Genomic DNA, 27,750 nt, shown 5'->3' with positions numbered 1-27,750 from the left:
GTGTGTGTGTGTGTGTGTGTGTGTGTGAGTACGAAAGCGACACCTGCAGTGCCGACAGTCTACCAAATGTCAGTGCTGAACTCATCGCTTCACTGAGAACATCACATGTGAGTACTCTTAAACACACTGTACATATACTCAGTGTTGTGCTTGTTATTAGCTGATTTAAGGGATATCCTTTTAGAGGGAAGACACATGAGTCAGGATGACAATATGTGTGTATATGAGAGCACAAATTGTTTCTACAAATACTGGCAAATCTCCCAGACGCTGCCGGAGATCCACTCTCGCAGACAGGAGCCAAGGGGCACCGAGGGACAAGGCTTTAGTGCTCAAATCTGGTCTTGTCCAAGGCCACATTTTAAAAACTCTTTGTCTCGTTACAAATGCTGATTGATTTGTCTTGGCCTTGGTTGGGTATCATCTGTCTTGTTCGCAGTTTGCCTCAAAAGCTGGCACAAATGATCTCAAATGATTACAAGACGACGACGAGCCAGAATATCTGAATGCCTTGTGATATTTGTCTGATAAAAACACAGATGAGCTCGATCAAGTAATATAATTCTGAATGAATGGCTCTCTGTTTTATCCCCTTACACAATATTAATGACATTAGTCTTGATCTATGGATTTGACCCTCTTTGGTACTCAGACTTCACTAGTCTTTGCGCTGTGCTGCTCATGATGACGACTCTGAGAGGGATTTCAAAATCTCAAATCAGAGAAGCCAAAAATAGAAAACTGTTCCTCAGTTTACTGAAGCGATAGATAGTTATGATGATGGTTATTGCACAAGATAAACACTTGTGCAATAACGAATGATGACATTTTGTTGATTTTGCAATCGTTAGCATTGATGGGGGGGGCCTATACACAAGTAGTACATGAAGAAGTACACGATATTGTGTTCTTATGGAACAAATCTGTTCCTAAATGTAGAAAAGCTTTAACCCAGGAGAACGTAAATATTTAGACTATATTGCTCAAGAGTTCAGCTCTGTGGACTGCAAACTGCTGCCTAACATGAAAAAATGATTGTTGCAGCTTTTATCCATCAATTACTTTTTAAAAATATTAAAAATAATTCACCGATGTTCAGAATGAATGTGACAATAACTGTTACAGTCATACTTAGTCTTTCTATTCAGAAGAATTGTTCTGTATTTATATCATACTGTGAGTTATTTGTTGTAAATAATGTCTTATTCTGAAGAGCACGGAGTAATCATGGAGATGTCGTACATTTTTACAATATTGTTGCTGATTTCTAATTTGAAACAGAGCAGAACTCATGATAATGTGTTTTGTTTTTGTATTTTAGGGCACAAATATACATATAATACCAATATTTATACATAAAATATCACTATTTATACGTAAGGTATTAGTTCTTTCAAATGATATCAACACAATGCCAGAACTGACCCTCTACAGGTTTATCGTACTGCTCATTATGTGAGTATACCGGCAGTAGGCTGTCAGAACAAATAGCTTTCAATGTGCTTTCAATAATGCCATAAGAAAAGCAGCGTATACTGTGCTGTAATGTGTGTGTCGCAATCCACGTACAATACGTTATGTAGCATACAGCGTCTATAAATGTAACATGACTAGAATATTCAACATAGTATGTTTTTTATCCACTCAAACACTAAAGTAATGAGGACAAGATCTAAAGCTTTAAACTTATTTGGAGACCGTCTTTGGTTTGTGTTTGTAGGTTCATGTTTGTCTCTCCCCGTAACGTCCTGCTGGTTGTCAAGTAATCTGATATAAAACAAAAGAATGATCCGGCATCTTTTAATAACATCTTGCGGCATTCTGCAAAATGATGCTGTAACTCAGACCCAAAGGTGTTCTGGAGCCTGAAAGGCTTAAAAATGTGGTGCGTGTATCCTTCAGCAAACCCAGTGACTCTGTATATTGTCAACATTTTACTTACATGATATGTTCTTTTACTTTAGGACCGTAATACAGGAAACAACAAAAACCATGTCAATCTAAAAGTTATTCAGAACATTAAAAATGATCTAAACCGGCCTTTGTAGTGTACATGATATACAGTCTGTATAAGTTGCTGGGAGATATACCTCTGTCTGTGCAATATAGCCAAAACACGTAAGATTTATGAACAGACACGGTGCAGTAGACGGTCAGTTTATGTTGTGTGTAGGTGGATAAATGCTCCGGCACATTTAGCACATTTTCACATAATATTCCCATGTTGTTGTGGTCAGCGTCAGACTGGCCACTGCCATTGACCTCATGTGTTTAAACCTTCGTCTTTACATCAGCACACTTTGTATTTTTGAATTGTTTTTATGTGTGTGAATGAATTATTTGTGTTGCTTTGTGCCCGCAAGCCTCGAATTGCCCACTGAGGGACACATTAAGTGTTCAAATGCACTGAAGTGAAAGTATAGTTAAAGCAAACACTCTATACTCATTTTACTCAGGTGCATTGATGCTATTTGTTCTACAGCATTAATGGCCACAGGAGAAATCTCCTAAACTCGTTAGTGTTGGTCCCTGCTGTGTTCACTACTACTAGATGTAGTCGAAACAGCCATCAGTTGAGAAAAACTCACCTACGCAGGCCTTCTGGGAGATCGTTTTGTTTGTGAAAATTTTTGTGTTGTTTGCTCATTTTTATTATGTTTAAGGTTCCTTGCGGTAAAGTCCAAGGAGAAGGACCGGGATACATTTTTGTTGTGGTTATTTATTTATCAGTTTATTTGACAGAGACAACACATGGAGGCATTGCTACATCTAATTAAAAATGCAAACTGATGCAACGTATTTGGGCTTCTCGCCATGGCTAATTTGCTTTCCTTGTTGGCTCGCTGCTCCAGCGTTGTGCCGTATTAATCAACCCCGCCGTGAAAAGCACCCACTGCCTCCGATTGGCTTCCCCTGATATTCTTAGCCTAACCCTAACTAATTTCACTCCTCGTGCCTCGACCTAACCAAGGTTATTATCTACACGGGGGTGCTTTCCACGGCAGGTTTGCTTATTTTGGCATCACACCGGCATTTGATTTGAAATTACACAATGAGAATCAAAAGTCGATGCTTCATTTTAATTTGGGAGTTTTCAAATTTCATTTTTTGAGAACAGTCAATATTTGCTTGCAGGTTTGTAGTTAACGACCACTTTCTGACACCGTTACTTGCTCAGTTGTCCTCCTGGATCCAGATTCTTCCATTTATTTAATAACCTGCATGTATCAGAATTTTTGCAGCTGTAATCTTTACGTTCTGTGTCGGTCTGTTCTGTACACGCGACATCTATTGCAGGGCTCCCTCCTCTGCGGCTCTTCCTGAGGTTCTTTCCATTTTTTCCTCTTTTTGTTACTTGCTCAAAATGAGTGTCGAAGGACAGAGGGTGTCATTCACTGTCCAGATTGTAAAGCCCTGAAGCAATGTGATAAGGGATTATGGGCTATATAAATGACACTGACTTGACTTGGTATTTTACCTGTGATGCTCTGCCACTGCATCAATCTTTATGTCTTGCTTGTTTTGGGCGCTTTCACCATCAGCTCGGCCTTCTGTGAATGGGTACACAGCTGTATTGACTCCAAGTGGCTGACTTGGCTGGTCACCGTGTTTGGCTGTAGAAAACTACTTGTTTAAACACACTGTTCTGCTGCATAGACCTAAAATTCTGCGGAGTACGTAGAACAAAGGGCTATGAGTTCAGTATCTTCAAACACGGATGGAGCTGGAGGTCAGCACTTTAATCTCATTCATTGTTTGATTTGAACGGGTACACAGCCGATGTGATGAAAAAGAAAAAGTAATAGAAAAAAACGTCATGTATTCCTTTTCTTCCTCTCGGGGTCGTGAGGAGCATGTCAACATTCACACTTAGAGGCCCAGTGTGCGTTTTTTTTGTCTTTTCTGTAGGCGATTACCAGACTGTGTCTCCCTCGCTCTGTGCTCGATGAAAATATAACATCTTTGTTGCTCTGGGGGTGTTTTTGAGACAATGGGATTCCCTTTTCATGGCTATTACTCAGTTCTCTCTTCTCATTGTCTGTCTTACACACACACACACACACACACACACACACACACACACACACACACACACACACACATTCGTTCTAAGTGAAACTGAAATTTCTGAGACAGAGTGTGTCCTCTCCCTCTTGTATTTGCATTTTAATTCTACCTGTGCAAAACATCAGGAGCCAAATTCAGGTCAGAGAATGTGATTTTCAGTACCTGAGACAATAATGGTATACAATAAATTTACTTATGGTGAATATTACTAGAGGTTACAGGGACAGTTCTGCCCCTTACCTGTAGTTTTATTCATCCGTCTAGACTGTGTCGACTTTTGGAGATATCAACTGTAGAGAAGCCTGCCCCAATTGAACTAGATATCAAGGGTTAGGGTTAGGATTCCTATTTATGCATTGTGAATTGGCAGGTGTAGTTTGGTTGTAGTTTTAACTGCTCACAACAAGGTCTGTGGATTATCTTGAGTAACCATTTCTGTACTGCGCACCAGTGACATCTAGTTATATTAGTAAGGCAGACATCTCTATGGCCGATATCTCCAAAACTCTAGATGGGTAAATAACACAAAAATATGTATTTTTGATTTTGGGGTGAACTGTCCCTTTAAACAAAGCCATGTAACCACCTGGTACGAATGTGTAATGCAGAAAACAAGGCAATTATCTTGAATGCCAAACAGCAGCATTTTTTAGTCATTCATTTGCGCTGCAACTGTAGGTGGAAAGAGCACACTTTGTGATTTTTTAAAACAATCCTTCAATTTACAATGATGATGATCTGAGAGGTGATTTCCCGTTCTGTAAACTCCCCTCATGTGAAGCTTCAGCTCCACGCAGGTTTCAGTTGTCAGAGCAGATTCTGACGCGTGCAGTCAGTGTTTAAACAACTCGTTCATGGTGATCGATCACTGACCAGTCTCGCACTTAAATGATGCATTTTGTAGTTTGTCATTACAACAAGATGGCAGTGTGCCAGTGTTGCTGGGGTGTGAAAGCTTTGTAGCTAGAAGATGGATCCCAGTAGGCCAAGGGTAACTGAACCAGGAAATGAGATATAATGGTTAAACTGTTCTAAAGCTGTTAGTGCGAGGTGGATGACAGCACCTGTGTTCGTCGGACACTTTGCGTTAAGCGCTGAAATGAATGACAATAAAATACGTTTACTCGAGTACTGTTCTTAAATACAAATTCAAGGTGTTTTGATTATTTCCATGCATCCATTATGCGTCTTTATACTTCTACTCCGCTCCATTTCAGAGGTGAATATTACACTTTTTACTCCACTCAATTTGTCTGACAGCTTTTGATTTTACAAAAGTTTGGGTCGAAATACATCCGTTCACAATGATACACGTAATAATTTCTCTTCGTGTGGATTTTAAGCAAATTCCTTTTCCTCGAGTCTAAGTTATGACATTGCAAAAACAAGACTGGTCAGTTTCAGTGATGGTTCGAGACCAACATTAATTAATGGGCATAGAGAGACTGTAGGGAGGTTCTGAAACTCAGTTGAATAATTGTGATTTATGTAGGGAGAACAAACAAACAGGAGTTTGCTTATGACCTTTACTTCACTAAAATGTGACTTTTTATTATTTGTTTCATCGTTAATGACCAATAAAAAATTGTAGGCTGGAGGTAGTGAACTGTTTTTTGCTTCCTTAAGGGGAGTGTGTCCTCTTTTTCAAAATTAAGTTAATCGTGACAACCCCCGCACTGAACTTAAGTTTTAACACCGTGAACTGATCTGATCCTGATTTCAACTGAGTAATGTTGCAAAAATCAGACTTCTTCAGTTCCCGTTTTACTTGCTTTAATCAAACTGCCCTGGCTCGACTTCAGCTTGCTCAAAATGCAGCAGCTAGGCTCTTAACAAGGTCTGGTCGGAGAACTCACATTACACAGATTTTCGCCTTTCTGCACTGGCTGCCATCGCTGACTGACCTCTTAGGTCATCCAAACAGATGGTTATTCCACATGCAAAACTTAAACCCAAAGGTGACTGCTCTTTTGCGGTCTTGGCACACAGACTCTGGAATAGTCTTCCCTTCTCGTTAGATCAGCTCAGTCTGTGGACTTAAAAACACACTTTTTTAAGCTTGCTCTGTGTGATAATGGATCTTTGTGTGCTCTGAGTGTGTGTCTTTGTATGTGCGGTTGACTATTTTTTGTATTTATATGATCTGTGGTCAGTAGTATTTGTCATTTCTCTACATTATCTTTAATCTACATTGTAAATGACGTAAATCACTTTGTAACTCGGGTTTAGAACCAAGCACATTGTGGTTATGTGCCGTACCTCCGATAACTTATTGGATCGTCAGAGCAAATGCTTTATGATGTCAAAACTTGTGCATTTAGGTTTATTTTAGATTTCTTGCTGCCGAACATTTCATTAACATTTTACTGAACGTACACCTTAAAGGTGCTCTGTGGAACTGTTTTAGTTTATGTTAGTGGACTTAGTTTATGTTAGTGCTGTCTGTTAGCGGAGCGGAGAGAGGCACTGAGACGAGGCACTCGAGAACGTGCATAAAGTCACATCCTTTGGACGGTGGCAACCCGAATCCTTTGCAAAGAAGTCCACAGTCCAGCAGCTTTAAATACCTTAAATAAATCGTCCACAGGCTTGCACAGGCAACAAGAGAGACGGGGAAGGTCTCATTTTTCACGTGACGTTACAATCCGCTCATATATAGTGATTTATACATGTAAAATGCCCCTTTAATATTGTGCAAAATGAACATATACTAAAGTGGTGCATCAGTAAGTAAATGTTGATGCTGTGGCATCGAAAAAGGATTTTTATTGTTTGCAGGATTTTTTTTATTAAGTTTTAGCATACGGTTGACGACAGCGTTTGCTTCTCAATCTGTATTTTGTATCATGACCTCTTTCAGCAGCCCTCACCTACCACAGGCCTCTCGCTAGTAATACTGTCAGAGGTCTCACTCTGACAGTATTTTGGAATGATGAGTTCAAATTGATTATTGACAGAATACTACGGAAACAGTTATTGCTGTATGTAGGCGCTGTGGGACTGTGCAGCACTTTTTCCATGGCACAACCCACGTCATCATCAACTCAGTTTCAGCAAAATCAGCTCTACGTTAATGAAAACATTACGGTAACAGTATGTTTTAACATAAACATGATGCTGTTTCCCCATCACACAAATCGTTCGGCTTAGTTTGCATTTCTTAGGAATAATATGCAAACATGACTTGACATTTACTGCCAAGATAATTAAACTAACTGGAAAGAAATAGAGGCAGAAGAATGTATTTTTCCATTCTGATGAAATGATCGAGCAGCAGCCCACAAACAATACAGTAGTGCTCAAAAATAACTTGTGTATGAATGATGAAGGTGAAGCTGTGAGTGGGAGAGACAGAGAAGAACTTTTCTGTCTTTATCTTCTGTTTCACAACCGTGAGGTTTCAAAGAAGCTTGAATGAAGTTCCCCTCATGACAGACACACTGTTTTCAGTCACTGAATGTCACTTGTTTCTGATTCTTAACCTCTTTTCCACTGACATTTTGTTTATTTCTGAAACATCAGAACACATACAGTACAAACTCGGTACCTCCCCGTCTTTGTACGTGCTTCAGACATCCTCCAGTGTTTTGGTTACATCACACACTATTAGTCGAACTCAAAATGGTTATAAAACACAGACAAAAAGTCAGAAACAGAGAATAGAGATTGCCCGGTGAGGGAAACCCTCTGTAGGAGAGAACGGAGGATGAGGAAAGATGAGATGTATGTGAAAAAAGTGAATCACCCTTCATTCTTGCTTGTGGCCCACACTTTTTGTCTTTTTCTCTTTCAGTAATGACACGATGTGGTACGCTCGCCCTCGTTAGGTGTGTGACTAATGAGGGAGTCCTCACTTTCAGGTGTTTTCCATCAAAATCACAGCTCAAAAACAGATCCACAGAGAAAGACGGTAGAATTTGGACCTATTCGTGGTGCCAGATGTGACGCCCAGATGTTCACTTGCGCTGGGCCACGAGAAGTAAACGTTTCTGTGTGGTAGCCGTAACTTGAAGGGTTTGTTCTGAGGAGCAAACAAAAAGGCTCGTTTCATTTCGAGCTCAGAGGGAAACAGAAGCAGGTGCGAGCCCTTCATGGAGGCAGTACAGAGGCATGCAGACAAACCTCAGAGAGACACATGAGACGAGAGCGAGATGTTTGTTTTGTCCTTGTTGTGGTTCGTGTCTGTAAACCACCTCGGCAGTGTGTTTCTGCAGTTCTGGTCCCTTAACTGATTCCTGTAGCTGTAATTGGTTAGCTTGGGACAAAGCTTGACAGATCAACTCAATATTGTATGAAGAAGGATTGTTATTTTTGTTGTGATGCCTAAAAATGAATGTTTTAATGCGGTGGAAGAATAAATGATCCTCAAACGATCGTCAAGCTTTCTGTACCATAAATACTTTGCCCTCTCTTCTTCTCACCCACTGATGCCAGTAAATCAACAGAAGTGCTTTAGTTTGTTAACTTTCTTCGGCGGTTTCGAGCTTTAATGAGCAGATTTTCAAGTGGTTATCAAGGTTCACTGAAAAGAAACGAACAAAGATAAACTCACGCCGACTGTGGCTGCCATTACAGTTTCATTCACCTCTTTAGAAACTGACAAAACCTGCGATTGGTTTTAATTGTATAAATGTTTATTAAAGGTTTTTTTAAACTCCCCAAATTGGCACAGCTGTAAAGCGATATTGTAACAGTTATGTTCAGTAAGGATCACAATAAGCTGTTAAAGTACAAACAGAGCGGCACAGATGTTATATTACTGTTGTATTGAGTGCAAATGCAACTCCACAGCAGCTCAGGAGGGGAGATAAGCACAAACAGATGTTTGGCTCCTTCACAGGTGTACATTTACCAAATGCAAGAATTACTATGTGATGCAGAGTGTAGTCTGAATTTGATCTTGGGTGTTTTGTTCATTTCATCACATTTTCTAATCTTTAACTCATCTATAATTGCCTATAATTCTATAATCAGCCTCCGCAGGTGCTCAGTGACCTCGTGGTTCCACTCAGTGTTTCGGGCTCCATCGGGAGCACATCGTGCCGAAATCATCATTTGGATAAACAGATTGTGGAGTTCCTGACCTGCAGAACTCAAACTGGATCCTCGGATCATTTTAAACACAGACCAAAACAGTTTTTAAAAAGGGCAGCAAGAATGATCTTTTGTATTTTAAAGGCCCAGGCAGTGTAAATGAGCTTAGGCTATAAATGCTTTGCTGTGTAGCATCGGTTTATGCTACATACTTGTCCCTATACAAATAAACGCCAAAATAAATCAATAAAAATGAACATGACCGTAGGCCTGTATATCTAATTAACTGTGAATTGCTGCAAAAAGCTGATCTTCTCACAAAAACAAAATATTCCTTTCTCAGTGAGTTCATGTTCATATGATGTCCTTTAAACTGGGGACACTGGACCACTTTTTATAATGGCTGATTTTTTCTCCCTATCGCTTTTAACTACTGTACTTTCAAGGATTAAATAGCCTGTGGCCTTACGCTTAGATTCAGTAATGATTCGTTGAACCTGACTCGTGAATTCTTGCGAACTCTTTCTCTAATGTTAAAGAAGTATAACTACTTGCGTGGTCCTGTGCCCTATTGATACACAGCTATACAGACTTTTCCTGTTGTAATGATCTACTCTGACTTCATATCGGTCCCGTTATTACATTGCCTAAAATCACTTATGTTGAAGACTGCATCAGAAGTGTTCTTTCATCTGAGCCCTTCTGTCCACACCACTTTACAACATAAAGTGACACCTTCGTTCATGGTCCATCAAAAGCAGCGCTACAAGAGGCAGTGAGTGCAGGACTATTTTCAGATCAATCTAATATATATCATTTAGTTACAGTATAATTTATTTAGCAAATAAATGTTTGTTGATACAGAGATCGAACCTGCGCTGTTTGTTTGTTAAATCCCTGCGCTGCTCTCATTTTCTTGGTTAACTCTGATCAGCCTGTGTTATCATCAAACTCTAATTCATCGTTTATCAAAAAAGAAAACAAGAATGAGGTTCGATGAAAACATTTAATGGAAAACGTTAATCTCTTCCATCTTCTTGGGCTTTTTGGCGGGTCTACCGTTCATAAGCTTGCATGGATGAGAATTTTGTTCAAACCCTCAGACCTCTGTTTTTGATTCCAGGAAAATTATTTTCACCATCAAAGATTCAAACATGACAATTAATATGATGCAAGTGATGCAGTGAAGAAACAGTGTCTGGGATCTGAACGTTTGACTCGATACCGGTGTGATGCATCGTCAATGGAGCGCCGTGGCAGACAGAGAATATACATGCCAGGTTATCAAACAGTGAAGGAAAAAAATGAATTATATAACTTTAATATAACTCAAGGGGGATTCCAGAAGCAATCAAGACACTCCAAGAAAGAAAATATCAAAACATGGGGAAGGGAAATATCAAAAAAGCCTTTATTGTAGTGGCTAAATCATTAAAAGGCCCCGCGGAGCCTTGATGAAGACCTAATGGTCCAAACATGTTGGCTTTTTCATGATTACCCTTTTAATGATTTAGCCACTACAATAAAGGCTTTTTAATATTTCCTTCCTCCTTTTGTGATATCTTCTTTTTCGGAGGGCCTTTGTAATCAACCTTTTCTCCCGTTCTCCAAGAGCACCCGACACAGTTTTTGCCGACATTGTGTTAAACAGAGCAGCCAGTCATCCTCTCTTTGTTTTACTTAAGGGGGGAATTAAAGTAAAATATTTTGGCAATTTTTGCTTATATGTATGTTTCTTTGGTTGAGATTCAGTATTTTTACATACACAAGTAGCACTTACTAACAAATATTTTGACATGAAAGAGTGACTGTCCTGCTTACTTGTTGGTCGACAGCCTGACAAAGTATCCAAGGCACTTTGATAATAAGAAAAATCCTTTATAAGTCTACAAGTTTGGACTCCGAAGAGTCTTCATCTGTGCATTGAAAGTCTCTTTGTTTGTTACGAGACAAATGGCCCCGCAGACTTCATCTAATCTTAACATCCATATATCTTGTTGTGAACTTTAAGACTACGGAGTAAACTGACGTGCGTAGCTCCCGTTGTTCACACAACGGCATTCGCCCGCTTCCTAGAAGATATCTAAAGACTTTATCTTTGATAAAATGATTGATCAAAGACAATTTTAATGAAAAATTAAGTCTATAGTGGTAGAACAAGCACAGGGACTGGTCTTGGGAGAAGATGAACTGCGTTGATGGTTGTTGTTTAAGATTTAAAGCCTGATGCTAGATTTATACCATATGTGTATTAAACTCACATGATCACATCTCTCTGTACAGCCGTCCCTGCGAGACATTCAGGCGCTTGTGTGTGTTTCTGTTTAGGAAATGTTGCATTTTTAATTTTCGTTTATCAACTGCCTTTGTGAAGATTGGTCCAGCAGTTCATGGCTTGAATTCTGATACACTAATTATGCATCTAAATCAGAACAAAATTATGAACAGGGGAAAATCAACCGAGCAATTACAATAAATTAGGCCGTACGCCGCCCATGTGCTATTTAGAACGTGCTAAAGATAGATAATGAGCCCAGTGAGACCCTTCACAAATTTTTGGGACTTCTGTTATCAGGCAGCAACTCAAAGAGCCATTTCAGCCAATTAAGATTATTTGTTTATTTGTTTATTTGTTGGACACACTCAAAAGTGAAAAGGAATAAAGAAACTCACGAGTGCATTTGAATTGACTGATTAAAATATGGCAACATTACACTGCCCTAATTTAGTCGTAAATTGGGCGATTAATTAAAACTGTTAATTGTATAAAAAAGCAAAAGGATGAGATCTTGCTCTTCTCCTCTGTAACTAACAACCAATCAAAGGTCATTATTCTGATTCTGGGTTTGATCACTGACTCTGTGCTTCGTTTCCAGACCAATCGTTGGCGAGGGAGGTGCAACCGCACTTAAAAAGAAGGTTTGTTTGATAAATATTCACCATTTCCACCCTGACTCCAGATCAGTGAACACAGAGGGACACTCGGCACTCAACACCAGCTGTAAGTATGCTGTCAGTTGTTTTTAATTTTAGCTAAATATATTTTAAAATATAAAACATTGAGTGCCATACACACGAGATATCAGCGTCAGATTTTTTCTCATATCAGATGCTAAGTTTGCATCGAAAACCTGTAAGACCTCAGCCGACCCGCTGGGGATGAAATGTCATAGTGAGTTTTAAGTATTCATCGAATTACAGCTAGAGTTAAGATGTATAAATTAAAAGCGCATATGGTCCTTTAAATAAAACTGAAAGAAATACTAAAAGATTAAACATTTAAAATAGATTGTGTATAAAATTCTCTGTACACCTAAAATCAATTTGATGTTTTAATTTTATGCAATGACGGCACAAAATGTACTCTCGCTATACACACTTTATATATCAGAAAGGTAAAATTAATTTCTGTGCTTGTATAAGTGCATCAAATTAACGTGGACCTTAAAATATAATATGACAAGCTGAGCAAAATATTTTGAGATACCATCAACGTTAGTATGTGCGCTGCAGATTTTTCAGTGGAAGATAAATCAACAAACAAGCAATATGTTGTGAAAATAACTCTAATATAAAAATCATGTCTTTCTGTCAAGTACTAAAGTGGTTCAGCAATTTTGTTTCCAAGCTGTGTAAACTTTATTTGTGTTCAGTTGAGTGAGGAGGAACATTTTTAAAAGAGAGATGATAAATTCAGCCCAAAACAAGAATTTAAATTCATTTCAGTCAACAAATCATTCACTAATCCTGCCTGTGTTTTTCTTCTTCTCCCCCATCTTCACCTCACCACTGTGTTTGACCCTCCCCTCCCCCCTCCGTCTCTGCATGTTGTTGACGCTCCATCCTGACTGCAGATTACGATCGTCTTGGTTTCTGGGTTAAAGCTCCACAGGTGCGATGACTTTGACATTTCTTTATCATCAATTTCACTCTGTCTCTGATCTCCCCTTCCACTTATTTTCTTACAAACTCTGAGCTCAGCAATAAATAATGCATCTTTATTTATTTTCTATCAAATCTCCCCCCTGGCAAGTTTGAAATATTTTGCATATTCACATGTTTGCAGTCCTTGATCTTTTATAGATACACCGGAAACATACATACATAAACCATTTGCCTTGAGACGTTTCTCCTTGACACACTTCACCTCAGATTTTAAAGGTGTTCTTTCGGTAACCGATAACTTATGTAACAAACCAAAAACCTTTTGTTTTTTTTAACGGGCTTTTCCTTTATTTTCAACCCAATGTTCTCATATTTTAAGAGTCAGGTCCCAGACGGAGGATAATAAGATTTTAAAGCCTTAAGGAGAATTTTATGTGTTGGGATTAATGTGGGAATAAAAAGGACTTTAGGATTGTAATAAATTCTAAATGTATCCTAATACTTTTATGTAGAGGGCTATAACTAATTTCCTCACTACACTGTGTATCATCGGTGCCTCTAATGGTGAGATAAAGAGAGTTTTAAAGAGATTTTTCAGGCATTTTATGCATTTACTGGACAGTTGACAGTAGAGATGTGACAGGAGACAAGGGGAGAAAGATGAAGAATGATATGCAGAAGAAAGACGACATTGTGTTCAGCATTGGTGCTTTAACCCGTGGACCACCAGGGTGCTCAAATATTGATATTTTTATACAAACAAGTTGGGACGCCGTGTAAAACATGAACAAAACAGGATGTGATCCTTTGCGCATCCTTTTTTTCCCCCCAAATATTTTGTTATGCTTTACAACAGCGGCCGCATCATCACAGTATCCACGTATATACATACATACACATACGCATAACGAAAAGCTCAATCCCATAACAGTTAACAGTGATGCCACAAATAAACATCTGAAGAGAAGACAAAATAAATAATAAATAATAATTAGAAATTAAATAAAATACAATACTATCCCACTTTGTATCTGAAGAGGGAATGTCTTTAAAAAATATCATCCATTTTACATTTAATCTGTATGTTAGATATTCCATTGGTATTATCTCAAATATCAGTACATGCCGAGCCGACTAACAATTGTAGGGGGCGTATTATCGATCTGTCTGAGTAATATATTTTTTTCGAGGCAGCAAACGTATAAAAGTATATCAAACAGCCTTCCTTACTGGGCAAAGACTGGGCAAACCAAGAAGCAAAACCTGAGGTTTAGCGCCCAACTTGACACCAAAAATCAGGCTGAGCCTACTGACAGTTTTACGCTAATAGTCCTCAATAAATGTCCACATTCAGCGTATATAACTTGCTAATCCTTTTTGACATATACTTAATCTAAAACAGCACAAAGACAATATATGTAATGTCTCACTACATCAACTTCATTGATTTTTTTGTAAACATATTCTTACTTACTTGGGAAACTTGTGTAATGCTAAAAAAAAAACACCTTTCACAAGTAAACAGGTTCACTGGTAACAGGTGATAGTATCATGATTGGGTGCGAAAGGGGCGTCCTCAAAAGGCTAAGTCGTTGACAAGCGAAGACGGAGAGAGGTTCACCACCAAGCGAAACACACGATCGTGTAAAGGACACTGCATAGGCTCGGGAACTTTCCTGAAACTGTTGTCGGAAAGTCCGTCTGCAATTGATTGCATTCTGTTTTTATCTATGCGTTTACAGCGTCACAACTTTTTTGGAATCGCGGTTGTACCACATTATCTGAATGTCTTGCAAATGTAACTCACATTGGACTTAAACCTATTATTTTCCTGTTTGTATGAGCTTACGTATTGCTTTGTTAGTTCTTAAGATAAACTAAGATAAGATGTTAGAGCTTCATTAATCTTGAAGGAAATTCTTGTGCCGAAGATTTACAGTACAACCAGTAACAACCAGTGGGTTCACAGAGTCAGGGTCGCACACTGGGCCCAGTTTTTATGAGAGTAAGGACGCTAGAGCACTAAATACTAGTTAAATATACAAAATATAACATGTTTAAGGAGTAAATGCAAAAAAACAGTGCCTAATAGCAAAACAATAGAAGTAAGTACTAAAAATGAACTAAAATAGAAAAAAGAAGTATTGGCAATGACACTGAAAGTAAAATTGGCAGTGATATCAAAGGTAGTTAAAAAAAAAAAGATATTTCATGTGATAATCAATGTAATAATGCACATGATATTAAACATTACATGGTATATGACAATAATGAGAAGTAGTATAGCACATGATATTTGGAAGTGATACTACACATGTTAAAAAAAGTAATAGTGTCCTTTTTTCTCAGCTAAATCTTGTGATTTCAGTTGAATCCTTGAGGTGAAGCCAACGCTAATCATGTCTACTCATCTATTTATGTAGTATAATGCATTCAATCTTGAGGCAAACATTAATACTTTTTTGCATTGATTTTGACGTTTATTTGATCTCAATGTCAAATAAGTTTTTAACCTATAATTCTCTGATCTTTGTCTCTTGTGCTCGCTTTTGGTTTTAAACACGACTCAAAGTTATAACAGCTTTATCGTCATCATGGGAAATTATCCGGGCCGTGTGGTTATATTCGCAATCCTTTATTGTTTATCTTCTTGGGTTAAATTCAAAATAAAGATCTGATACATAACCTTTATCTTTTCTTTTAATGGGTTGAATCAATAATGAATAAAAGCAGAGATAAAAAGTCTTTGAAAAGGTTTTTTGTGCTCAATCATGACATAATGTATACACTGTAGAGAGATAAGAGAGAGATAAGGGAGTGAGACAAGGAGAGAGAAGAGAGAAACATCTACCTTAAACCACAGTTTAGGTGTGCTGCTGCTGCTGTGGTCTCTTTTTTTCTCTTTTCAAGCGTGGAGAGATCCGTCTTTCGTGGAACAGGGGAGGAAGAGAGGGGGTGTGAGAGGCAGAGGGGGAGGATTGGGATAAGAATCTGCACCTTAACTAAATCAAGGCCCACCACATCGCAGCCTGCACTCTGTGTCTCTTCCCTCCAACATTTGTCTTCTCATCCAAAACCCACCACAGGCCGCCTACTCTCTACTCTCTCAGCTCTTTGTGTTTTATCTCCACAAATCTCTCCAAATCTGAGACCACCACAAACCCCTGTTTGCTTCCTGCTAAATGTATTTTCTTTGCAGCAAAATTTGATAAACATACAAAATGGTGTGAAGTGAGAAAATCTCTACAACATTTATGTATTTATGTATTTAAATTTGTTTTAATTTTTTTGTCAATAACGTATTACACCAGTGTTCAATATAGAAATACAGAAATATCTACTCTGAATATTTGAAACATTTTCAATACTCATTTTTTGCAGTATCGATACCCCACTAGTAGCTGTGTTTTTCCACTCTCCTCTCCAACAGCTGAAACAGCTCCACCTCTTCCGGAAGTAACTTAACTTAGATGCTGTTGTGCTTAACACACAGTACACACGTCCTGTTATTTGTTTCTTTTTTTTAATGCCCTTAATGTTGAATAAACTTTTCCCTGGGGTATCTAACATAGAATCGAATATCATTAATTTTCAAGGTATTGTATCGAAGCGTGCTCAGTTTGTTAGGGACCCTGTACAATCTAATGCAATGCAATTCAAGAACCTTGCAACAAGTCATTGAAGTGTTGGTTCAGCTCTTTACTGCTGTAACCTTAGGTACTGTCATCAGCTTTAGTGTCAGATTTCAATAATGTAGATGTTCTAACTTTCTTTAACTATTTTCTTTTCTGAAATCTAGTACATCACTTCTTAACAGGCTCCTAAATAAATACAGAAAGAAATTATTTTAAAAATATAGAGTTGGATCAACAATATACGACAACCCAGGTTGACTTTTCAGCACTATGCTGACGACACACTATTGTATTTATATCAGTGCCTGAAAACCCTAACAACCTAAATTATTGAACATTGGTTTGCTGAAAGATGATTAATTTTGGATGAGCAACAGTTAATTGTTACTAGATGAGAAAAAACAAGAAAATATTTTCTTTGGTTCAAGTCAAAAAGACAGATTTAAGTGGCCTTATAACTCAGGCAAAACAGGTCTACTTCAAGGCAAAAGCCTGGGTGTCATTAGAGATCATGACTGAACTTAAGAAGTGATTGTGTGAACACATTTTTCCACCTTAGAAATATAGAAAAAGTCAGACTATAACTTACACGTTCCAGCGTAAAGAAACTGAATCATGTTTTGGTCTCCTCTTGACTATTGCAATAATCTTTTACTACACAAGAGGTCAGTGAATAGACTTCGGCTTATAAAAAAATAAAGCTGCCATATGCTTAACCAAGTAAACGAGAGCAGATTACATCTTTTTTTAATTATAGCTCCCTGTTTCTTTTAGAATCTAATTTAATGTATTAGCACTTTGAACTCCATTCTATGTATGAAATGTTTTATACAAATAAAGTATATTATTGTTATTATTATTATTATTATTATTATTATTATTATCACACAGCATTATTATAAATACGTATTTTTTCTCAAATGTTTTTCAGATTTGTGCCAGAGATGAGGAACTTAATTCAGCCAGCCCTTATTCTCCTTTCTGTGCTCATGTCAACAACAGGTAAGATGAACTGATTGCAGGTGAATAATTTATTTCACAGACTTGTGAACAGTTTGGTTTTGTGCGCTGACACATGATGTCCTTCTCACTCTCTCAGGGGCAGATGAGGTGATATATCGACAAGTGGGAGAGACGGTTACCCTGACGCCTCCACATGGGGTCTCTTTAAGCGAGTATTATATGTACTGGCATTTTGGTGCCCTTGAACTTGCCTGGCATAACACCCATGGAGGGACGGGGTTGAATAAAGGTAAACAGTGCATTGAACTATTCACAAATATAACTTTTTTTTGGTGTTTTTTTTACCATCAACAAATTACGCAAGTGTAAATTATAAAATTGTCGAAAATAAATTGCAATTAAAGATTTTTTTCAATAGTCACAACCATTTTCTTTGCAGAAAAAGAGGATGAGCAGGAAATGGGAAAATGGAAAGATATACTGGCCTGGTCTGGCGACTCACTGATTATCAAAAACATCAAAAAAGAAAATTTTGGGACTTTTACATGTAAACTGAAGCTGAAGAGCCAAGACGTTCAAAAAGAGAGGTTAAAACTACAACTACTAAAACTCCAAGGTAAGGGTAAAAATAAGGTGACATGATCTGTTCATTTGAAAAGGTTATTCGTGTTTAGTCATTTAAGTAGTTGTCTCTGTCTCAGCCACTCTGCCCAACTCCACCTCGTTGTTAATCCACACAAATTAAATCACCTTTTGCTTCTCTGTAGCACCTGGTCAGTGTGCTAGAAAGATCTTAAATTAAAGTTAAGGCAATATGTGTCAAATAACTGTAAGTAAATTAATAACTAGCTACTAGTGTTTATGTTTTAAAGTCACGACCGCCAAATGGGAAAAAGTTCACTCAGCATGCTCAGAAAGTTTCAGCATTTGTAACTGTTTTGTGTTCTTGTGTGTATGGAGAAAAAAGAAAAACATTTGTTTTAAATGGAAGGGGAAAATATCTGCTTAGAAAAATATCCATATTAGTGTGTACAAGGCCTGCGACTGACGAATTGTCACAGACCAGGGTTTTTTATTTATTGCACTCAGAAACTGTGGAGGGCGCCAAATTGCATGTAATGCAAATTTCTAAATAATATTGCTTTAAGAAAAAAATAAAAACCTTATCATCATCATTTCCATTCTGTTTGCTTTACCTTGCTCAATTTCTGTTCCAGTGACTATGAACCCACCCTCTCCTCTGCTGCCCGGGGACAGTTTCTCTCTGACCTGCGATGCGGAAAAGCCTCAAACTTCCAAGCAGCCACAGATACACTGGCTGAATCCCCAGGGAGAGAGAACAAACATCTTGCAACTGCCGGTGACAGCCACAGGCCGACATAATGGCGAGTGGACCTGTGTTGTGACACTCGATAATAAAGAAAGCAAAGCCAAGATCAAAGTTACGGTTGTCGGTGAGTCCTATGCACATTCATGCATTTGTTTACTCTCATCCTCGACGTAAGTTAACTATCATTTCTCTTCTCCTTTTCATTTAGACCTCTCCCCAGCTCCTGCACGTCCTGTGTATACATCTAAATCCTCACCTCTCACCATCCCCTGTTCCATTCCCTCTGAAATCACCTGGAAAGAAGTCAAAGCTAAGAGCGTCCAGGAAGTGCACTGGGACTTCTTCCCTAACACGGACTCGAGTCCCATTCCTGGTGATCCACAGAGGCTCTTCTCCCTCTCTCTGACTGATAAGATGACCTGGCAGCCAGACAAAAACCGAGAACTGACTCCTCACTCAGGCCTTACAAAAGGAAATCTGTCATTGATCAAAAATAAAGCGAAGGAAGAAGACAGAGGCGACTATGTTTGCAGCATGAAATTTAGCAATGGTGTCACTCTGAACAGGACTGTGCAAGTAAACGTGCTGCAAAGTAAGTCAAAACAAATTGTTTCGTACAAGCACAGTCACATCTGTCAAATGAAATTTTGCTTCCTTGTTCTTTCATAATCACAGTGTCCTCATTTATCTTTTTGATGTCCAGTTTCTTTGCTCCTTCCTAATTGTCATTCATGACAAGTTGGAGACAATCGTTTCTACCTCTCTGTTGTAGTGTGCAAGTGTTTTTCATCTCTGGGCTGCAGAGTTTATTTGGAAGTGTCCCTGGTGTGGCATGAGGCTAATACACTTGTCTAGCTGCGCTTGTTTTAATAGAGTATAACGAGCATTGCCTCTGCCAGAGGAGTGTGATAACGCAATGAATTTTAATTGGACTCTGTGTTCTGAGGATTTATGATGTAAAAGATTTCTCATTTTTATCTGAACTATTATTCGACCAGAGACTTTGAAAAAGAAACAACCTGATGGATTAATTCAAGGCAGGGGTGTGTCAAGCAAATGTGGGTCCCCCGGTTTGCTTTTGAACCCTCTAAATCCTTCTGAGTCATTCTGCAATTTTTCTGTTTCTCTCCCGCTTTCCCACCCTGGAATAACCACCACCGTCCACCAAACTAGATTTAATTTAGCATGTATTTAAAAGACTGTCTGTGTATCAAATACAGTGCTGTGAGTGAGTGCTAGTGTGTAAAGTACATCAAGGTTTTATTTGTTTAATGGTGTTCAAGACAGCTAGATGAAATGAACAAATCAAAACCACGGTGTGGACCACAGTCTCATAATGGCTACTGATAGGTGAAGATATCAGGTAACAAATAATAGTTAATTAGTTAGTTATGTAACGCTATTTCTCTGCTTCTTTTTGAAAAACTTTTTTATTTGCCAAATCTCTCTGGCACACAGCAGCAGCAGAAGCCAAAGGCTCAGTCTGGTTCATAGACAGTAAAAGTTGAGAAAGGGAGAGGTTTTGAATTCCAAATTTTCCAATGCATTTCATATTCGTTGTAATGCATATTTTTATTTCTTTGTTCTGCCTTTCTGCCCTTTCTCTCTCCAGTCATCTCCTCCCCAGGAACAGACTTGATTTCTGGCCAGCAGCTCAACCTGACCTGCAGCCTCGGCCGTCCGCTGCCCTCGGACCTGAAAGTGAAATGGGTCCCACCTGAACAATCGTCCTTGCAAACTCTGACATCTGACCGTGACCCCGCCCTTGTTAACATCCCGGAAGTGGGTACAGGAGATGGCGGAAAGTGGAGGTGTGAGCTGTGGCAGAGCGACACACGGCTGACGTCGGCTGTGATAACTCTGAAGATCGGTGAGCGCAGGAAGTGAGATGTGACAGGAAATATGACAAGGGCATGACCTTGTGGCAACAATCTTCTTTACGACAGAGACTTTGTTTCGTACATGATGTGTTCTCTGTACTGTATACTGTTTGATGACTGTCTTTCTCTGTTGTATACAGAACCAAAGCTGAGTGTGTGGATGCTGGTCATCATATGTAGTGTCACAGTCATCGTGCTCCTCCTCCTCCTGATCCTTGTTTTCGTCCTGTGCCGACGCAGACAGGTACAGTTAAACCATCCTTATTCCTTTGTGTTAGATCACACTGGATGGCATTAAGAGTTATCTCTGTTTCTCTGTTTGTTTCCGTCTCTGTGGCTGACATTAGCGGAAGATGAGACACCTCAGGCATCGACTCTGCCATTGCAAAAAGTATGTACCAACCATTTCCTGGACTGATGAAATGGCTCCGAACACATTCACACTCATCAGCACTGAAATCTGAATAGAACTTTTAGCCATGAGGTGTTTGATGTAGACTTTAATAAAATAAATATCTTCATTTTGCCTTTTGTAGCGTCTAGTGTCCGTGACTCAAAGAGAAACCTGTGACTTTTCTGTTTCAGCCCCAAGCCCAAAGGATTCTACAGAACATAATATCTCCCAGAAAGACTTTTTCAAGAGGACATCGCGACCAGACCAGATCAGATTTTTCTGTCCTGTCTATTAAACTGTAAAACTCTGTAGGTGTGGCTCTGAAAAGTTTAAAACAAAGTTCTGTCATTGTTGAAATGTCGGACAGACACACAAAAATGTATTTTACACTTGTAAATATCGGTCCATTTAGAATGATTTTAATTTTGTGATTCGTAAAATGTAAATGTTTTCTTAGAAACTTTTCTATTTCACTCAATTCCTCAATCAAAGTTGGGTTTATCTGATACCACCATGTTTATGCTGTTCCAGGACCATCTTTGCAACTGATCAATCACATTGTTGTGATGTCATAGCTTTGTGTCATTCCTGGATGATTATAATACATGTTTCTCCAGGACCGTCATTTCAATTTAAGAAGAGGCCACAAAATCTATTTTTAGAGAAGGCTGCTGAATGGGTTGAATTATATTATTTCTCAAACATGGACCCTAGATTTCCATGTTTTGATGTGTGAATGATTCATACCTACCAAAAGTTTTGAGATGGGTCCAGCAGATCGCCTCAGCTGGGACCCCCGACACAGCTAATGATAACAAAATGGTCTATCATTGTAGGAATCGTTTCTGTAATGTTGTCAGACACTTAGAATAACAACTCCGGCCTGTCAGTGGCAAAAACAATCAATTTTAGTGGATGTACCTTTGATGGTCAGAGTTGGACCAATTATAAAACTTTTGCGAAAGCAACATTATGTAACTTTTCTACCTTAAAATAACGGCTTCAAAATCATTAGTGTCTTGTAATTGGGTGAATGGTGTCTCTGTCTCAGCCACTCCGCCCCCCATCACTTGTTTCTGCACTGTAACTTCAGTGAGAGGGTAGGATCACAGCGTTACACACGTGTTTACTTCAACTTGTTATGATGTAATGACTTTTGTTTGTAGTTAGCACCTACATTAAATCTGACAAATTGTTACAGACCTGGGATTTGTGGTGTTGCGCTCAGAAACTGTAGGGGGTGCCAAATTGCACAAAGGGACAATTTCTACATAATCTAGCTTTAAATTAATCATTTACACACCAAAACATGTAAATACAGGGAGCACATTTAAAAATACTGGAATTCCCCTTTGTCTCGAGGACTCTCAGGGTTTATATTCTATTTGGACACATTGTTTACTTTTTCACAAATTGTTTTTACTCTCAATTTCCCCTTTTTTCAGTTTCATGTTGCATTCTGTTCAGTTTAAACAACACAAATACTCAGGTTTAGTAAAACATGTTTTGAGTTCAAAAAGAGCCTTTCAGTACATTAATGGCGTGTTAGAAAGGATCATTTCACCGATGTGTGTACTTTTCCAGTCTTTTTTCAGAGTCGGAACGCTGCGACATTACAAAAACATAATAGGTCAGTTACAGTGATGATCCTAGAGCAACATTAATTAATAATGTTCCCAGAACAACACCAACACCACTATATCAGATTGTCTATGAAACTGCTTTTCCACTTAATCAGCATTTTAACATTACTCTATGTGATTATTGCTGTTAATAATTCTTTATATTATATCCTCTTACATTGTTTTCAGATTTGTCTTTTCTATTAATGTATTTTTTATGACGTTCTATGATACTGCGTTGATACTGTGACTTGGTTACTTGCTTTTATACATATATATTCAAATATATTATTCTTAAAATGAGCAAATGTTGATACTGAATACGTCTAATCAAAAACAGGATGCTTTTGTCAGATAGTTTTTTTATTTTGTACGTTGGCCACTGATGTTTTTCAATAAAGAATCAATATCTTTAATGACTGAGTCGTGGTCCTGCTGTGCTGTGATGGGGATCACTGGATAGCACTGGCGTCCTTTTGACAGATTCGGGGATACGAGAAGGAACAGGGGACGTCAAACCAGGACTGACTGTAGCTGTCCACCACCGCACAGTCCTCTCCCTCCTCCCCACCGGACACGTTGTTGTCAGGCTCGTTTTTCTCAAGGTTCCAGAAACTACACACAGGGCAGGAGAAAAAAAAGTTTTAGTTACTAGTTACTTTTCAGATGACAATTTTTCGTACATTTCCTGGCCGGTGATAACCATATATCTCCAAATACGATGAATTTAAATGTTATTATTTCTGATAAGCTCAGGGATTAGGTTTTGAAATCTTTATATTTCTATGGATAAAAGAAACAGGAGTGTTTTTTTTCTGAAATCATGAGACATTGACTTGAAGCCCATGGCACACCAATTCTCCAACAAACACAGATGTTTGTTTGGTTTGCCATGGCTGCCTGTGTTTGTTTGGTCAGATTCAACATGTTTAATCTTTGTTTGTCTGTATTTGATGAAGTTTGGTTAGTTTGCCATGCTTTCAAACACACAAATACCCAGACAGTAGACATATAGTAGGGGTATCCATAGCAACACAGCTCGTACATGCCCAGTATGATCATTCTCAGGAATCGTGAACCTTATCACAATCATAATATCTGTCAAGAAAATTGCAATTTTATTTTTTTTATAAGCCTTCAAAGTGACCATCAGTCACCTTGAGTCTGAATAACTGCTCCTTGCTTCATATTTTCCAATGATATTTCCGATATATCTTGTAGGTTTGAATACATCTTGGACGTACGTGGAGTGCACGTCCTCCTCACTTTCCTTTTTTATGTCATTTAAAGTCAACTCTTAGACCTGTTGTTGGTCAACTGTGTAGTTTGGACTTGTTTGACCAGTGTGCCATGGGCAGTCAGCTCTAAAAGTACAAAGTGTCGTGTAGCAGGAAGCTCAGGGTGGTGACAATGAAGTCCTGCGACCGTGATGTATTTCGTTTATAGCCTAACATTAGCTTTTTACTTCCAGGCTTCAAAAATCATCTGTGAATGCTTTTAGTCGAGTGCACCAGGGCGATGCTAACATCCAGCACAATAAAAAAAACTAATGACATTCCCATCAAAATCAGCTGTATTTTGCACTTAATTATCAAATAATTAGCATGTTAGCACACTGATGTAAGGTGGTGAACATGCTAAACAGTATTCCTGCTAAACATCACCATGTTATCATAGCTTTTTAGCTTTAAGCTGAAGACACTGCTGTTCAAGTACAGCCTCAACAAGCTGTTAGCATGGTTTAATCTTGAGAGTATTATTGGCAAGCAGCAGCAGTGTTAACAGTGGCCGGTCACTGATAGAAATATCAGAAGTCTGAATGTGCAAACACATATTGGAACGAATAAGCTCAACAGACGCTTCTGCTTTTCACTACATCTGAACAACAAGGTCGACTTACACACCAAAAACATTTGTTAAGGTCTGAAGTTGAATTCACTGGTTTTGATCCTTCACTGTTAGTCTGTCAATGCATCCTGAAGCTGTAGGCAGGTGTCCCACAATATTATTGGTCACTGAACCTTCATTCAATTTCAATTCATGGACATGCAAACACTCACTTATGTGTGTGTATTTTGTTCATGCCTGGAAAGTCATTACTGTACTTAAAGTGTTTGTCAAGTTTAAGCCATTTCATACGTACGATCTTGCAAGTGGTGAGTTGTCCACCCATTTCCACAGTCCTTCAGTCTCATTGTCCGACAGTCCAATCCAGTAGTTTGTGTATAACCCTCCGATCCTTCGGCCTTCTTTTTCCACGGCGTCCTAAAAACGCACTGTCTTTTGTTAATAAACAAATAAATTCAAACACGGAAAAAAGCATCCACCATACACAGAAAAACACTCACATGCTCTTCTTTGTTGGTCAAAATGGCAAGATGGCCCCCCATCTCTTGACACTTTTGTTCACTTGTGGCAAAGTCCTGCCTGTCAGGGCTCATGAAGAAGCACTTTTCTCCAACATGAAGCCACTGGCTGGGACACTCGGTGCATTTGAACGCTTAGGGACAATGCAAACAAAGAACGCCTGGTTAGCTGAGGTAAAGTTTACAGAAAAAAGCAGAAAAAGTATGCAGAACATATATTTAAAAAATGGTGAACTATCATCCATCTGCTGGAATGAGGAAGAGGAAAGTACAGTACCTGGAACTGAGCAGTTGGCTGCCACGTCCGTGTATTTCTGACACAGCTGTCTGTAGCTATTCTTCAGAAGCTCTATCTCCAGCTTCAGAGAGGTCACGTCTTCCTGTGGTTTGTCTGGAGCCTGGGAGTAGGCTTCAGAAACCAACAAGCCAACGAGAACAAAGAGGATGGCGTGGCCTGAAGAGACAGAGAGAAGAAACAATGGTAGAACACAAGCAAACAGACCCACAGAGACATCACTTGTACACACTGTGTAAGGTGGTCTTACCTTTCATCATCATGTCTGTCGTTGAGCGGTAGAGCAACAAAAAACTCTGGCTTCCTCTCTCTGATCTCTGGGTATTTTATAGAGCAGCGTGTGTACAAAAAGAGAACGGGGTGAAAAGTACAGATTGCACAAATTGACAAGTGCGCATGATCATCGAATCGTGTAAGCTCACATGGTGGCATATCTCACATTGATGGCCCGCCAATTTCGATAACAAACAAACATTTGATGGTGGGTGGGCATTATTTGTTGTAACATGAGCAAAGGTTTCTTTTGTATGACTCAGCACTTATCTGCACAGTGTGTGGGTGGAAAGTTATTTGTATTCTCTTCGTTAATAGAGCATCTGCAACAATATCACCTCTACACCACACATACTCACACACACCAGATGCCCACTCTGTTGCTCCAACAGACTGTCAACTGTTTTTTTTCCTTTCTTTTTTTTTTTTTTTTTTTGGTATACGTCCCATTTATTATTTCATTCTTGGCACTTTATTCCCACAGCCAGTGTCATCTCTTCTGCTTCATGAGGTTTTGTTATTCAGACCAAACTAATTAAAGCAGAGGAGTATTTAGTTTTTATCGCCGTGTCCACTTCAGAGACTGCTGAGCTAAAATTCGTGGTTGCACATCATCACAAATTCTTATCACCTGAATCTGTGTAGTCTCTCCTCAATTCAGAGATTATCTTTCACCCACACACACAGCACACACACACCCACAGCACACACACACCCACGCACACACACAGCTCCCAGCTGCTTTGCCGTCACAACCTTGTCACAGTTCCAATTTTAGTTTTTTTTAATTAATGTCAAGAAGTTGAAGTTACTTGCTGTTTTTCTCCCACCTATTTCTAAAAATGGTATTCTTCCGTTCTGACTCACATGCCCACGCTATGTTCTTTGTCATCTATCACGCATCTGTCATATCCAGATCAGTGGAGCTCCAGAGTAAAGAAACTACCCCGGATTATTCAATACAGGGCAAGTTGACAGTGAAACACCAGAACAACAAACAGAAATACACCACATGGAGCCAACAAGATGAACGCTCCAGTTTGGATCAGCAGAGTCTTTTTCAGCAGAGCTGAGATTCTTACAGGAAGGTTTAACTAAACTTCTCTGAGCACATTTGCTACAGCACTGCAGCAGTGTTTTTATAGGCAGGGGGACGTGCCTCGATAAATCAACCAGCAGGGACAAATTTAATTTCAAGGAGAAATATTGCTGCTTGGTAGAGGAGATACCAAAGCCTTTAGGGACCAGAGGAGGTACAGTGCAAAGAGAGACAAAGTGAGGAAGAGTGTTAACAAGGGCATCACAGCCCTGGATGAGAGAGAAAACTACGTCAGCCTGCAGGTGTTCACAGAGCAGCCGACACCTGGGAACAGGCCTGCTCTTGAACATAGCAAAGGTATTTAGTGTGTGAATATGACAAAGAAAGTGAGAGATGTGTGAAAAAGTCAGATGAGGAACATTTCAAGCACTCAATGTTCAAGTGCAGAAATCTGTGACACTTTTGACGTGTACTTTTCTTCTTTGTAATGTCAGAGGAAATATTTTTGCTATTGTACTACATACAGTGAAGGAAGAAGTATACAGAAGTTTTATCAGCTAAATGTACTTGAAGTATAGAAGTAAAAGTCCTCACTATACGGGCAAAATGGCCTCTATCAGTACTCAATTATTAAATCTTATACTGTTGAATTCTTATCACTGATCCATGTGATTATATTTCATATTCTTGTGGGTGGTTTAATCTACTATATAACAATGCATCATATTATACTGAACATCTTGGTTAAGAAAGAAATGAATCACACTGTTTACATACTGTATTTGACAGCTATTGTAAAGATGTGTAGTCAAGTTCAGCTTCACCTCAACCAGCTACAGGATACAATTCTGCTTACAAGCTAATGACTCAATAAAAATAATTAAATATTTTAACTCCATTCTGCATAATTGTTTAAACCTTTATTATTTATACCTAAGTGCATTTTGCAGATAATACTTTTGTCCT

The 27,750-nt window shown here is 38.8% G+C and overlaps 2 protein-coding genes across 3 annotated transcripts in view; one reads left to right on the top strand and one right to left on the bottom strand.

The window, feature by feature from the left end:
• Positions 1 to 74: 74 nt before the first annotated feature.
• On the top strand, positions 75 to 21,508 carry cd4-1 (CD4-1 molecule). Of its 2 annotated transcripts, none has more exons than XM_084357449.1 (12): positions 75 to 107; positions 11,979 to 12,103; positions 12,957 to 12,994; positions 17,554 to 17,624; positions 17,722 to 17,874; positions 18,025 to 18,201; positions 18,803 to 19,039; positions 19,124 to 19,507; positions 20,528 to 20,785; positions 20,936 to 21,039; positions 21,143 to 21,186; positions 21,381 to 21,508. In XM_084357449.1, the coding sequence occupies exons 4-12, from the start codon at positions 17,567 to 17,569 to the stop codon at positions 21,409 to 21,411; spliced, it is 1,446 nt and encodes a 481-aa protein (XP_084213575.1). In that variant the 5' UTR covers positions 75 to 107; positions 11,979 to 12,103; positions 12,957 to 12,994; positions 17,554 to 17,566; the 3' UTR covers positions 21,412 to 21,508. The 2 variants fall into 2 exon arrangements, with proteins under 2 accessions (XP_084213575.1, XP_084213576.1); XM_084357450.1 differs by having other exon boundaries at positions 11,979 to 12,107.
• The window catches only part of cldc1 (C-type lectin domain containing 1), a 19,113-nt gene continuing 12,841 nt past the window's right edge, over positions 21,479 to 27,750 (bottom strand). The window contains exons 2-6 of the mRNA XM_084357465.1: positions 25,723 to 25,789; positions 25,455 to 25,631; positions 25,160 to 25,311; positions 24,955 to 25,076; positions 21,479 to 23,426 (exon numbers count right to left, since the gene is read on the bottom strand). Coding sequence (XP_084213591.1) covers positions 23,264 to 23,426; positions 24,955 to 25,076; positions 25,160 to 25,311; positions 25,455 to 25,631; positions 25,723 to 25,789 — 681 coding nt within the window. The 3' untranslated portion in view covers positions 21,479 to 23,263. The remainder of the gene's footprint in view (positions 23,427 to 24,954; positions 25,077 to 25,159; positions 25,312 to 25,454; positions 25,632 to 25,722; positions 25,790 to 27,750) is intronic.

This window comes from Pagrus pagrus (assembly GCF_965226575.1).
Source record: "Pagrus pagrus genome assembly, chromosome: 7".
Taxonomy (NCBI): domain Eukaryota; kingdom Metazoa; phylum Chordata; class Actinopteri; order Spariformes; family Sparidae; genus Pagrus; species Pagrus pagrus.
The sequence above is the reverse complement of the archived record's forward strand: the minus strand, read 5'-3'. Positions and strand labels throughout refer to the sequence as shown.